This window comes from Lactuca virosa, chromosome 7, assembly GCF_052849685.1.
Source record: "Lactuca virosa cultivar CGN04683 chromosome 7, Lactuca_virosa_CGN04683_v6, whole genome shotgun sequence".
In the NCBI taxonomy this organism is placed as follows: Eukaryota; Viridiplantae; Streptophyta; class Magnoliopsida; order Asterales; family Asteraceae; genus Lactuca; species Lactuca virosa.
Window position 1 is genome coordinate 289,358,626 of NC_136432.1, and position 15,531 is coordinate 289,374,156.

The window sequence follows — 15,531 nt, forward strand, 5'->3', positions numbered from 1 at the left end:
AGTCTTTGGGCTTGTGGGTCAGTGAGAATAAATGGAGGAGGTGGGGGGAGTGAAGCATGATGTTGAGGGACATCATCTTCAAGAGGAAAGCTTGTTTTAAGCGATTTGGGAAGATCATAGTTGTCTGAACCAGACATCTACAATGGGAGAAAATCAAGTTAGTTGATTCAAGTCCTTAATATAACACCCAATATGAAATATTAAGGCTAGGACCCAACACAATATTTTATAACTTGGAAGGGGGATGCCGTAATCCAAGCAATAAAATATTTGAAGGTAGGTGAATGACGATTCACCAATTTCCACCATGAAAAACGAAATAATTTATTAGGTTTTAATTGGATTTGAAACTCCTAGATCTTTTGAGATTCATTTGAACTTTTCAATGGCATGTTTCAATCTCGATTGTGCCCTTCAAGTTTTGTGATTGGGATGCCGAGGATCACAAAACAAGGTGTGAATAACCATGCAAACTCACTTGGTACCCTTAATATTATCACCTAATCGATGTGCCGGTTAACCACACACGCTCCACCAATCTATGATAAACATTAAGTCACCCTTCGTGATCTTTACTAGTCCAAGTTAGTGTGCCGGTTAACCACACACGCTCCACCAACGACTTGGTAAGGTACAAAGTGTGAATTTCATGGCTTAGCACCATATTCACATTTTCCTAAAGTAACTAAGATTGGGAATTTATAAAAGGTTTAGTTACTTTATAATATTCATTATACTTTTAATGAGAATTTAAAGTCATTGTCCTACCCGTTCGGCTAACGACCCTCCACCGATCAAGGAAGCGGTGGGTGAGAATGGACACCCATTAAGTTGCCATTTTATAGGCAACAACCTTATACCCCCCTTATAGACCGGCTTCGTGAATGAGGCCTACTAACGGTAAAACGACTTGATCTTATACATATATAATAATAAACCATTAATGTTATAAATAGTATAAGGGTTGAATTTTAACTTTTAAAACTCTAAGGGTTTGGAATTAAAGTTTATTAAAGTGTGTGAAACTTTACAAATTCCAAAACTTGAGGGCAAGTTTTGTAACTATCCAAAACTTTTTCATTTCATAACTTATGAATTAAAGGTTCATAAAAATGAAGACTCTTCATTTTATGTAACTTATGTGTTTTAAGTGTGTGTTTAAAAGAAGTGACCTTTGGATATCCATAACTTGAGGACAAATTATGGACTCCATTAAAACACATAAATGATCAAGAATTAATCCTAAACAATTCAGCAAATAATTCCTATCATCTTCTAAATTCATAAGAACATGAACATGATCATCAAAGTTTTAAGAATTATATGAACACATACAAAGCATGAATTTTGATATAAGCTATTGTAAATGGATTAAAACTACCATTACACCAACTAAAACAAGTTTTAAAACACCAAAACAGTTTAGGGTAATGTTTCTAGTCCATTTCCAGCAGCAAAAGTCGAAAATCTGCATTCTGAGGTTCCTACTCGCCGAGTGCACGAACCTACTCGGCGAGTAGGATGAGTTTACACATGAACTCGGCGAGTCCCCCCATGGACTCGGCGAGTTCATCAGTCAGACAGCAAAAAAACGACTTTTTATCACTATTTTGCATCAAGTATCAAACAAACAAGCCTAGGCTCTGATACCATTGTAGGGTTTTGAGCATTCTAACACTTCCTAAGTGTACATGCAACCCTAATAAACCTTGGATCTATGTTTGTCTAAGGTACATGCAAAATATTAATTTCCAAGGTTTATAACCTATCTAGCATGGCATGGGGTACTTTTAAACATAAAAGGACTAGATGAATTACATACCTTTTGTTGATTGTTGATTCCTTGGAGTTTGAGAGCCAAGCACCAATAATGTGAATGCCTCAAATGGAAATCACAAATCACCACAAACTTGGAAAATGTATGAGAGAGTATACTAACACTTAGAAATCGGCCACCACTATTACACACACACTAGGGTATTTTTCATGCAACATAAGCTTGTTTATATAGTGTGCATGGTTAGGGTGAAACCCTAATAACCCATGTCTTTTTCTCTTCCAAGGATCCATGGGTTAAAAGCTCCATGGATCATCCATGGACTTCCATATAAGCTTAGCCCATTAACAAATGAGTATTAGCCCACACCATATAAATATAATAGCCCATGATTTAATTAGTCTTCCTTTTAATCACTAAATCAATTCATAATTAATTCAAGATTAAAACTAATTAAATAACATGACTTTATATTAATATATTATAACTTATAATATATTAATAAATCGTAAGTATATAATTCTCATAAAATTATCCATAAACAGTTTGGGTGAAGTGCAACCCAAATGGACCATGCCGAGTCGGGTCAAGTATATACCAAATAAGTTATGGACTTAGATACCTTGTCCAACAGTCTCCCACTTGGATAAGTCTAATAACTATAACTGCAATACTTCAGGAACCGATCGGCAATCGTAGCTCTTTCAAGGTCTCTCGGAACTGAGAAGATGATGACACGCCATTTAAGATAAGTGATCATATAATCCTCTGTTCTAGATATCAGCCGGACAAATACATGGAACATTGTCTTACTTATTGTCCAGCAATTTGTTTCTCGATTTCCGATTTGTTTGACAAAGAACTTAATTGAACACATCAACTTAGTTCTGACCGGGCCCGGTACATAGGTCAAAACAAAATCATCGAGGGGCCCAAATATCAGCTTCTAATCCAAGAAGGAACAGATAAACTTCGACTCATATGTTTGTTCTACCACTCATTGAATTATACACAAAAGCACGTTTTATAACATCGAGTTACCAATGCGTTAACGTACAATCAATGCATAACCAACTCATAAGTAACAAATCATATCTCTAGGTTTGAAGACTTGTATGATATTACCGTCTCACGATCACTCGAGATAAATTCCATGAAGTGATTCCAGTGAGCGTGGGTTGAGTCCAATGCTCAGAACTTATGAGCACTCATGAGTATTGTAGCCATGTCCAACAACTTAGACCTCTGCAACCAATCATGACAGTCTTGATTCATACCTACTTCCGACATATGACCGACTGTGGAGGTTCGAATAATATGATATACCAAACATAATTATTCTGGAAGTCAAAACATGCAAAAGAAATATAGTAAACGATCGACAAGAGATAGCAACACTTTACTCATAAATAAAACACCTTTTATTCATCATCTAATGTCAATTACACTTTACAAATTTCAAGGTTATCTAACTACTAAATCTAATATCATCCTTCAGCCCTATGCTCCGAGCATGCTGGAGATGCTTAACCCGAGTCAGTCCCTTCGTGAGGGGATCTGCTGGATTCTCATCCGATGATACCCTCTTTGCCACGAGGAGTCCTTCTTCTATTCGATGTCTGATGAAATTGTATTTTCTGTCGATGTGTCTGGATCTCCCGTGATCCCTTGGTTCCTTGGCTAAGGCAACTGCACTTTCACTATCACAGAAAATTTCCATTGGCTCTTTAATAGCTGGTACAACTCCAAGGTCTCCAATGAAGTTCTTCAGCCATATCACCTCCTTTGCTGCCTCGCTAGCTGCTATATACTCTGATTCGCAAGTTGAATCAGCCACTGTCTCTTGCTTGGAACTTTTCCAAGAAATTGCTCCTCCATTTAAGGTAAAGACCCAGCCTGACTGAGAGCGGAAATTATCCCTATCAGTCTGAAAGCTAGCATCACTATACCCTACAACTCTCAAGTCTTCACTCCCACCGAGGGTAAGGACCCAGTCCTTAGTCCTCCGTAGGTACTTGAGGATATTCTTTACCGCAGTCCAGTGTGCCTTGCCAGGGTTCCCCTGATACCTGCTAACCATGCTCAAAGCAAAGGCTACATCAGGTCGAGTACACGTCATAGCATACATGATCGATCCTACAGCCGAAGCATAAGGTATTCGACTCATTTCTGCTATCTCAGCCTCAGTACTAGGGCTTTGTGTCTTACTCAATCTGGCATTACTCTGGATGGGTAACTCTCCTTTCTTGGAGTCCTGCATGCCGAATCTCTTCAACACCTTATCCAAGTAAGTACTCTGACTAAGTCCAATTAGTCTTTTACTCCGGTCTCTCAAGATCCTTATCCCTAGAATATAGGCAGCTTCTCCTAGGTCCTTCATAGAGAAACACTTCCCAAGCCAGGACTTAACTTCCTGCAGAGTTGGGATGTCATTTCCTATGAGTAGTATGTCATCCACATACAATACCAAAAAGCTAACTATACTACCACTAGCCTTGACATATACACAAGATTCATCTTCACTCCTAGAAAAGCCAAATTCCTTGACTTTCTCATCAAAGCAAAGATTCCATCTGCGAGGTGCTTGCTTTAACCCATAAATGGATTTCTCAAGCTTACACACTCTATTAGGGTACTCTATATTGACAAAACCCTCTGGCTGACTCATGTAAACATCCTCAGCCAACTTTCCATTAAGGAAAGTGGTTTTGACATCCATTTGCCATATTTCATAGTCATGAAATGCGGCTATGGCTAACAGAACCCTAATAGACTTAATCTTGGCCACTGGAGAAAAGGTCTCATCATAATCAACTCCCGGAGTTTGTGAGAAACCCTTTGCAACCAGTCGTGCCTTATAAGTGTGTACATTACCATCCATGTCGGTCTTCTTCTTGAAGATCCATTTGCACCCTACAGTCTTACGACCTGGTACATTCTCAACCAAGTTCCAAACTTGATTGTCATACATGGACTGTATCTCGCTGTTCATTGCCTCTTTCCACTTGGCTGACTCAGGGCCTGCCATGGCTTCCGCGTAACTGTTAGGTTCATCCAGACCTATCAGTGTCTCATCACTAATAAGTGTATCACCTTCCGCAGTAATATGGAATCCATAGTAATGCTCAGGTGCATTCCTAACCCTTGTGGAACGCCTCAGAGGTACAGACTTGTCAATTGGCTCAACAGAAGTTTCCTCCTCAAGTTGAGTGCTAGGGTTTGAAGTTCCTTCACCACTTGACTCTTGAATTTCTTCCAGGTCAACTTGCCTCCCACTGTCTCCTTGGCTTATGAACTCTCTCTCTCGAAAGAAAGCCCTCCTAGCTACAAAGACCACATTCTCACTAGGTCTGTAGAAGAAGTAGCCAAAGGATTTCTGTGGGTAGCCGATGAAAATACACCTCTCACTTCGAGGTTCGAGCTTATCATGAGTCTCGCGTCTCACGAAAGCCTCGCAACCCCAAATCTTAATGTGGTCTAGTTTGGGTACTTTACCAGTCCACATCTCATGAGGAGTTTCGGCAACTTTCTTTGTGGGAACTAGATTAAGGATATGGGCGACAGTCTCTAAGGCATACCCCCAAAATGAGATTGGTAGCGAAGCTCGACTCATCATGGAACGAACCATATCCAACAAGGTTCGATTACGCCTCTCAGCTACACCATTCAACTGCGGTGTCCTGGGAGGTGTCAATTGTGAGACAATCCCACATTCCCTAAGATAGTCGAGGAACTCTGAACTAAGATACTCATCACCTCGATCGGATCGAAGCATCTTAATGTTCCTGCCCAATTGATTCTCGACTTCCTGTTTAAACTCTTTAAACCTCTCAAAAGTCTCTGACTTATGCTTGATTAAGTAGACATATCCATATCTACTGTAATCATCAGTAAAAGTCAAATAATAACGATTAGCATCCCTTGTGGCATGTTTGAAGGGCCCACACACATCCGTGTGTATAAGATCCAACAAACCTTCACCCCTCTCACAAGAACCTGTGAAGAGTGACTTTGTCATTTTTCCAAGTAAGCATGATTCACAACTATCATCTGACTTTAGGTCAAATGACTCCAATACTCCATCCTTTTGGAGTTGGCCTATGCGTTTCTTGCTTATATATCCAAGACGACAATGCCATAATGATGCTTTATCCAAGTTATTATCATTAACAGAATCAATACACAATACATTATTTCCTAAGTTATCAACCACAAATACAGTTTCATACACACCATCACAAGGTAATGCTTTAAAATAAAGAACATTATTAAAGAAAGCATTAATCGAACCAACTTCATTATCAAATGAAAAGGTGAAACCTTGTTTATACAATGCATGAAAGGAAATAATATTTCTTGCCATTTCTGGCGAATAACAACATTTATTCAAATCTAAACTAAACCCACTACTTAGCGATAAAGTATAAACTCCAATCTTGGTGACAGGTAAAGCTTTCCTATTCCCCATGATTAAGGTTATTCTTCCATGCTCCACATTCTCACTTCTTCTTAGTCCCTGCAAATCAGAACAAATATGAATACCACAACCGGTATCAAGGACCCAATAGTTAGAATGGGGTGAGTTATTAGATAAGATAGTGTAAATACCTGCATGGTTGGGTTTAACTTTCCCATCCTTCACATCTTGCTGGTACTTTGGGCAGTTCCGCTTCCAATGTGACTTTTCATGGCAATAGAAGCATTCAGCCTCTTTAGGGTCAGAAGAAGGAGTGACAAAACCTTTCTTGGTTCCACTTGAAGAAGAGCCATCAAGGGTCCTAGCCTTGGTACCCTTCAAAGAGCTCTTTCTCTTCTTCCCTCTACCTTTCCCGATTGCCAAAACCGGGGCGGAGTTTGGAGTAGGAGTGTTAACAACTGACTTACCCTTAAGACCTGTTTCTGCGGTCTTGAGGAGTCCCTGAAGTTTGCTGAGTGTGACCTCTTCCTTATTCATGTGATATGTCATGCGGAATTGATCATAGCACGATGGTAAGGAGTGCAAAATGATATCTATTGCAAGCTCCTCAGGGAAGTTCACATTAAGCTTCAGCAACCGATCCACATACCTTTGCATTTTCTGCATGTGGCTCGTGACAGATTCCCCGTCCTTCATGATGGTTGTTATGATAGAGCATATGATTTCATACCTCTCTTGTCGTGCACTTTGATGATATCTTTCCATCAGATCTTGGTGCATTTCAAAAGGGTAGAAGTCCTCATAGGACTTTTGGAGTTCCGCTGTCATGGTGGCCAACATGATGCATGCCACTTTTGTAGCATCCCTTTCATGTGCCCGGAAGTCAGCGATCTCCTGGGGAGTTGCAGTGGTCTCATCAATCTCCTTAAGCTCCTTGTCAAGGACATATTCTTTGTCCTCGTAGCGGGTAATCATCCTGATGTTTCTGATCCATTCATTGAAGTTGGATCCATCAAAAGTGACTTTCCCACACAAGTTCATAAGGGTAAAGGAGCCATTAGGATTAGAGCCAGAAGCAGCATTGTTTGAAGACATCTGAAAGAAGAGAACAAGATTAGTTTAGATATTAAGAGAGTCCTTAATAAAACACCCAAATGTAATATTAAGGCTAGGATCCAATCACAATATATTATAACTTAGAAGAGGTATGCCGTAATCCAAGCTATAACATATTTGAAAGGTAGGTGAATGACGATTCACCAATTTCCACCATGAAAAACGAAATATAAATATTAGGTTTTTAATTGGTTCTTATAAATTCCTAGATTCTTTTGAGATTCAATGAACTTTTCAAAGGCATGTTTCAATCTCGAGTGTGCCCTCCAAGTTTTGTGACTAGGATACCGAGGATCACAAAACGAGGTGTGAGGTAACCATGCAAATCACTTGGTACCCTCAAGGTTTATCACTCAATCGATGTGCCGGTAAACCACACACGCTCCACCGATGCTATGGTAAACCTTAAGTCACCCTTTACCTACCTTGTTAAGTCCAAGTTAGTGTGCCGGTTAACCACACACGCTCCACCAACGACTTAAACAAAGTGTAAAGTGTAATTTCATGGATTAGCACCTTATTCACATTTTCCTAAAGTAACTAAGATTGAGAATTTAATAAAAGCATTTAGTTACTTTATAATATTCATCATACTTTTAATAAGAATTTATAAGTCCTTGTCTTACCCGTTCGACTAACGACCCTCCACCGATCAAGGAAGCGGTGGGTGAGAGTGGACACCCATTAAGTTGCCATTTTATAGGCAACAACCTTATACCCCCCTTATAGACCAGCTTTGTGAATGAGGCGTACTAGCGGTAAGACGACTTGACGTTATACATATATATATTAGTAACTTATAATATTATAAAGTATAAGGGTTGAATTTTAACTTTTAAAATTCTAAGGGTTGGAACTAAAGTTTTAATCAAGACTTTACATGTTCCAAAACTTGAGGGCAAGTTTTGTAAACTTCCAAAACTTTTCATTTCTTATAACTTATGAATTAATTGAGTAATAAAAATGAAGACTCTTCATTTTTATAACTCTTGTGTTCTTTTAATGGCTTTAATAAAAGTGAGACTTTTGGTTTTCCATAACTTGAGGACAAGTTATGGAACTCCATTAAAACACATTATGATCATGAATTAAACTACCATGAAGGTTACAAACAATTCCTATGATCATCTAATCTTCATAAGTTCAAGAACATGAATATGAACACTTTCAAGAATCAAAAATTATACTTAAAAAAAACTTGTAATTTAACGATTTTTTTTTCAAGCTGTTTACACACAAAAAAAAAAACAACAAACAAACCTAGGCTCTGACACCACTGATGGGTTTTGAGCATTCTAACACTTCCTAAGTGTACATGCAACCCTAATAACCTTGGATCTATGTTTGTCTAATAATCATGCAAAGTTGAATTCCAAGGTTATATTCCTATCTAGCATACATGGGGAACATTTTTAACTTGAATGAAAGATAGAATAACTTACGTTGTTGTTGATTATGATCCTTGAAACCTTGTGAGCCTAGCACCCCAAGTGTGATGCCTCAAATGCTTCACACAACACCAAATGCAAAGGAGTAAACTTTGAGAGAATCTTACACTTGCAAAATCGGCTCTAGCCCTCTTGTTTCTTAGTGTAGACAATTTTGGTGGAGAATGAGTTTCTTATATAGTGTTGACACATCTAGGGTTACACCATGTAAACCCTAATGTGTCATGACTCTTCATTTCCATGACCCATGGGTTTGTAACTCCCATGGAGCATCCATGGAGCATCCTATGGGTGGAACCGAACTTGATAATCCATGGAGCCTCTTAGCCCACTATATAAGATATGGAAGATTTACATAATCTACCCATATATTTAATTAGTTATCTTTTGATCACTTAATTAATTCTAAATTAATTCTTGATCAAACTAATTAAATAATATTATTAATATATTAGAACTTATAATATATTAATAAACCATAAGTGTTATTTCTCTCATTTTAGTTTATCCAATTGCATGGTGCCATGCAACCCAAATGGACCATGTCGGGTCGGGTCAAGTACATACCATAAATAGTTATGGACTTAGACACCTTGTCCAACAGGTCTTCCACTCCTTGAACTTACCAAAAACCTCATCATTGGTCTTCAAAAAGTACAACCAAACCTTCCTTGAATAATCATCAATGAATGTCACAAAGTATGAGCATCGTCCTTGAGAGTTCACTGGTGGAGGACCCCACCGATCTGAGTCAACATACTCCAGGGTTTCCTTGCTTGTGTGATGACCAGTACCGAACTTCACTTTGCGATGATTTCCCTTGATGCAAGCTTTATAAAAATTTATCTTTCTAGTAGCCTCTCCACCAAGTAGTCATTGTTTACTTAGAACTGACATGCCCTTCTCACTCATGTCCCCCAACCTACGATGCCACAACTCCGTCTTTTCATCACCTTCACTCAAGGATTGGGAGATAGCCACCGTTCCCATAACCATACTGTCTTCTTAGATATAGATCCCTCTACGATTCATCTTCCTTTTCATTATAACAAGAAAACCTTTGGTCACTTTGACCCACTCACCTTCATCAGCGTACCTCATCCCATTCTTATCCAATGTGCCAAAAGAAATTAAATTCTTTCAAAGTTCTAGAACGTACCATCAATTTAACTTCCTGACCATGCCATCATACATCTTGATATGTACCGTGCCACTACCTTTGATACTGCTCACCTAATCATCACCCATCTTGACTGTACCATCCCATTATTTGAAGGAGTCGAACCAGTCACGATTATACGTCATGTGATAGGATGCTCCAGAATCCAAGACCCAAGCATCAACAGAACTTGATGTACTCACAGTCAGTACATCACCATCGTCCCCTTCATCAGAACTTTCTTGAACCACAACAACAATGTCATTGCTGCTTGATTCACTCTTGAACTTCCCATTCTTCAGTTGTGGAAAATTTCGCGTGAAGTGTCCCTTCTCCTTATAGTTATAACATTTTGCGTTCGATGAACCTTTATACTTCGATTTTGAACGTGATCTCCCTCTGTTTCCCCATTTCCTCTTTTCTGTCCTTCCTTTCCCTGTAAACAAACCGAAACTGGATACCTCCTCTCCATCTAAAACTTTTCTTTTTAGTACCTAGGACATCAGAGAATCCTTCACATCATTCACAGTGATCGTTGTCCTAACATAAAGCATAGTATCAATGAAATTCTCATATGGGTTCAAAAGAGAACATAAGAGAATGAGCGCCTGATCTTCATCTTCAATCTTCACATCAACCCCTTGTAGATCCTAGATGATGCGATTGAAGTTATCCAAATGATCTTTCACTTGAGTACTTTCATACATTCTGAGAGTATACAACCTTTGCTTCTGATACAACCTGTTCGTCAGTGAGATGTTATGGTACTTGTCACAAAGTTTATCCCAGAGCCCAGAAGCAACTGTTTGATCCACGACTGCCCTCATTACTTCATCTGTTAAGCTTAACAGAATGGCACTATGTGCCTTTGTCAGAATGTCCATCTTCTTTTCAGCCGCCATCTCTTTAGGCAGTGTTGCCTCTCCTTCCAGTGTCGCTGTACATCCTTGTTGGACCAGAAGAGCCTTCATCTTCACCTTCCAGAATGTGATGTCATTTGAACCATCGAATTTCTCCAAATCAAACTTGTGAGTAGACATCTTCAATCACAGCAATACAAACCGCAACTCTGATACCACTTGTTAGGATCACTACTAGCCCAACCATGCTCAACATAGAAGAACAATGAGGTTCCATTTTTTAAAACCAATTGGTGGTAGACGGTATTACCTATCGCCTTATATGCTAGCATATAGTTTCTCTTTTTTACCGATGTGGGATTGGGTTTGCATCCCAACAGAAGCATTACCCTATCCATCCTCATGTGTGTGTTACACAACACATTAGATTCTTCTTCTGGAGGTTCGACCCAATCCATCTTGCATATATACGATTTTCCCAATAGCCAAACAAACTTTAGTTTATTCTATTTTATTATTCATTTTTACTTATGTTTTATGAAATATATATACCGAGTATTAAAGTAAAGATTTCAATAGGGCCAAACGGAACGGGGGAAGCCTTAATTGTCCCTGCCCTTGAAATCCCTTGTTTCCATTTCCCCCACCATCACCCTGAAATTCCCCGTTTTGCCACTCCCCCCGATCCGTCCCTAAAATCTCCATCACCCCTGTGTTTCCTCCAAATCAAACCAACGTTAACCCCATTTGACTTGAAATCCCCCGTTTACATGTTTAACTGTGTTTACTCTATGCTTTAGTCATTTATTTCATTTAACCTTACATATTATACTAATTATTTAAATACAAAAGATATAATTACACTATGGTTACTTTAAGTTTAATATTTCTTTTTATAAATAAAAATAATTAAAAATAGAATAATTATTTTAGAGGGTCATGATATATTTGAGACGGGGCATCCAGCCCCCAAACCCGAAACATTGTAAAAATACATCTTGTACAGAAACAGAAACAGGGTCTCATGGACTTGGGGTCCTACGAGTGGTTTTGACATCTCTATATTAAACCAAATAGTTTTATTTGAATATGCTCGCCTCAAGAGTATATATGATTAGTTATATAAACTTTGGGCCTCCTTTTTTACACCAGCTATAAAAGAGATTAGATATATACGTACAGGATCTTGATCGATTTAATTGAAGCTTAAAATTAATAAGATTTGAAGGGCCTCCTTTCTTACGCCGGCTATAAAAAAGATTAGATTTAGACGTACAAGATCTTGATCGATTTAATTGAAGCTTAAAAATAATAAGATTTGAACTTGGGAATCATTGGTGTCCATGTATTTTGTAAAATAGTTTGAAGTTGCAACACATAATTCCTAACCCCAGCCCAAGCATTTTTACGTATTACTTGGTACAAAACACATATTGATATCATCCAACTTAAATGAATAAATGTTGATTAACTACATGCATTTTGAGAGTTCAAATAGCCCCTCCAAAACCAGCTTTCGGAAAATGGCTTGCAACAATCTAAAACCCTAGAGAAACCAACGGCTAACACTCGGCATATATATAGCAGATGGGCATACAGTATCCATTAGCCTAAAAAAGTTTTGAATTTATCAAAATCCAGCCACCCTGGCCACCCTGGCCAGCCTTGTTGTCATGTCTAGTTGGCCCACTCTTTATGGATTTCAAAAGCGTAGTTGAGCTCCAAGTGGCAGTTGTTGTCGTCATCCACAAACTGGAGATATATACAGCGTTCGTAGAAACCAATTAACGGATCGATCGATCAAAGATGAAGGCAGATGAATGATATATGATGAATTAATTACGTACGTACGTACCTTGGTTTTTGCGGAATATGATCCTCTAGCAAACATACCAGAGGGAGTTGTCTCTTCGGGCATCTCATGTTCGTAAGGCTCTGGTTGAGGGCTAAAGGTTCCAAGCATTTCTTTCCGGTGTTCAACTACAATATATATAACATCCACCATCAACAATTTTAATTAAGCCCAATTATTAACATGTATGAATCGAAAGAGAAAGAGAGTAGCTAATGTACCTACTACCTACCCTTGATACCAGTTTTCCAGACTGTGTTGGTGTATCTGAGCCCACAAACTATGTCGTTGTTGATCTTGATGCTGAATCTTAAATGGTATTTGCAGCCTTCTTTTAGGATAAACCAAGGGCGCTCCTTGGGGTTCCCAGACTCTGGGATCTCAAGAACAATATCAGGTCTACCATCAGAAACGATAGTAAGGCTCAGTATCTTCACATCTGCTTCCTCATGCTCTATATATGTAATTTTTTTTTTTTTTGAGCAATTAAAAAAAAATTTCTTATCAGCTTCATTATCAGAGATCTTGACCTAGCTAGCTACATATATATGCATGGTGACGAAATCAATTACCTTGAACATGGGCGGCATCAAGACCTCCAAGCAACTGCTCTTTCCATCTCCTCAAGCTCTCATCATCCTGAAATTAAATAACAACACACATATAATCAAGAAAAACATAAACAACGCGATATATTTACAAATCTACAACTTAACAAACACCAACCTTGTCCTTCTCAAAATGCTCTCTGATGCTCATCTTGGGACCCAATTGTATACGTATTTCATCTTCATCCTCAGTTGCATTACAAGACGAATCAGACATGTCATCGTGCCCTGAGTCCTTGTCGTCATCACCCATCTTGTCTCACAATCTGACAACGTCAAAAACCTCATCTTTTACAAACGTTTCTTTTGTCAAGACTTTAATTAAAGCATAAAGAATTAGAAAAGAAGGAAATTCAAAGTTTTTTTTTTTTAAATAATAATAATAATAAAACAAATCAAGGGTTACATTACAAAAATGGTGATCTTTAGACCTGTCAGGAATGAATTTCAATGAACGATGATGAACTAAAATTCACAAACAATAAGTCTTAAAGAATGAATAAATTGTGGATTGGTGAAGTACAGAATAATCAAGAAATTAATTAACCTCGATCTCTATGGATAAAGAAAAAGAATTCCAGCAAGTGCTGACGGGTTAGCTATAGGGTTACGCCACCGAATTTAGAAGCCTTGACGAAGGAAAAGATGTTCATGGATAGATATCACCCAGTAAAAGAAAAGAATACCAGTTTTACATAAAAGAGATGCATACGTAGTTTTGTGGAAAAATTATTGTTAGATTGAAGAAAGAGAAATCAACAAGGCCAAAAACTGTTGTATTGAACGTACGTATGGAAATGATCTTGTGGTGATCCGAATTAATCGAATAAACTGAAAACGATGCACTGAATGTCATGTCAAAGAGGGAACGCAAGATTGAGCAAAAAAATACGGGCGTTCAGTCGATTGCTGCAAGATCTTATTTTTCTTTAATTTTAATGTTATCAGATCCCCAAAGAAATAAATTGAATTCTTCAAATTTCCTTTCATAGATATAATCAGATCTTGAAATGTAAATAATGCACAAATTAACTCAATTGATAGATAAATAATGCCTAATTAACTAACTAATTAATGGAGATCTGTTATGCTGACAATAAAACAGAAATAACCAAAGTAACAATTGGACTCTTGTTCAGTTTGCAAGCTAACCAATTAAAGTATATTTTATTAGTGTTATGTTCACGGGTTAAGATGTTGTAATTTTTAATGGTCACGGACCTTTGAAAAGACAAACATAGACAACGGACCCAGATTCACACGCCACCCTAACATGCCCATTAGCCAGTATACCTCCAACTTCACTTCCTATATATAAAAGTATAAACTCCCCCCAAAATGAATGCACACAAACCAATAAAGCTAGAGAGAATTAAGATGGGAAAGATGAATCATGTTCTCCTGGGATGTGTGTTGATTATAGCAGTACTAATCGCATCAGTTAGCAGCAGCGTTGCACCAGCTAGTAGCACCATTGTTTGCAATGTGGAGATAACAGATCTGTTAGAATGTCTTCCTGCAATTACAGGTGCACACCCTCCAGCACCCACCCGTCCCTGTTGCAAGGTGATGCGTAGAGTCAACCTGCCATGTCTGTGCCGCTACAAGCCACAACTAGCCAAGTTTGGGGCCAACCCTCTAGCTGCCATGGCAGTACCGAAGAAATGTGGCATTAAAAAGACACCAAGATGCTAAATCATACCCCTACCCCAACCCACACTCTTGTTTTTGTTTAGTATTCTATGCTCTTAATCAAGTGAGCTTCTGTGCTCCTTTATGTTCATGAAATGTTTATGTCTCGTAATTGTTTAATTGTGTTGACGAAGAAATACCAAAAACAAAAAATTTCCTTCCTTAATGCGCGAGTCATGAAACAACATATTATTTATTAATTAATATGCTAATATTCGTTATTTGTTCATAATTAATTAACCAGCAAGTGATGAAACTATAAGATATCGATCGATCTTCGTACATGAAAATTGCAATATGGTGTACAATCCTATACAAACTAGAATCTTATCAAATTAAAAATACCTATATCTCTAATTATGGACAACCATACATGCTAATATAAACCACCGGGTGAGTTTAACGAGGAGAATCTGAACACTTAGATTTGGATCCAATAAGGAAGTGTTTCGAGGGAGTCCTTTAGTAAAGATGTCGATGTATTGGTTATAAATTGGAACATGAAGGACTTGAAGTGTGCCTATTTGAACTTTTACGCATATAGAATATATCTTAATCTTAACCTAATCTAGTAACAATGTTGGCAATGCTACGATATTTAG

General features: G+C 38.1%; 1 protein-coding gene across 1 annotated transcript; it reads right to left on the reverse strand.

Moving 5' to 3' along the window:
- Window positions 1-12,186: 12,186 nt before the first annotated feature.
- Window positions 12,187-14,218, reverse strand: LOC145125544 (rho GDP-dissociation inhibitor 1-like). Its single transcript, XM_079060988.1, has 6 exons — window positions 13,785-14,218; window positions 13,356-13,503; window positions 13,202-13,268; window positions 12,862-13,083; window positions 12,633-12,757; window positions 12,187-12,529 (listed from the first exon to the last, which is right to left on the reverse strand). The coding sequence occupies exons 2-6, from the start codon at window positions 13,488-13,490 to the stop codon at window positions 12,455-12,457; spliced, it is 624 nt and encodes a 207-aa protein (XP_078917114.1). The 5' UTR covers window positions 13,491-13,503; window positions 13,785-14,218; the 3' UTR covers window positions 12,187-12,454.
- Between the last annotated feature and the right edge of the window lie 1,313 nt (window positions 14,219-15,531).

Bases quoted from the DNA above. Each gene is read 5' to 3' on its own strand.
- LOC145125544 (XM_079060988.1), bottom strand. From the start codon at position 13,490: ATGGGTGATGACGACAAGGACTCAGGGCACGATGACATGTCTGATTCG. The intron at 13,269-13,355 runs GTTGGTGTTTGT...ATTTAATTTCAG, and splicing joins AGCATTTTGAGAAGGACAAG to GATGATGAGAGCTTGAGGAG. The intron at 12,758-12,861 runs GTAGGTAGTAGG...TATATATTGTAG, and splicing joins CTGGAAAACTGGTATCAAGG to TTGAACACCGGAAAGAAATG.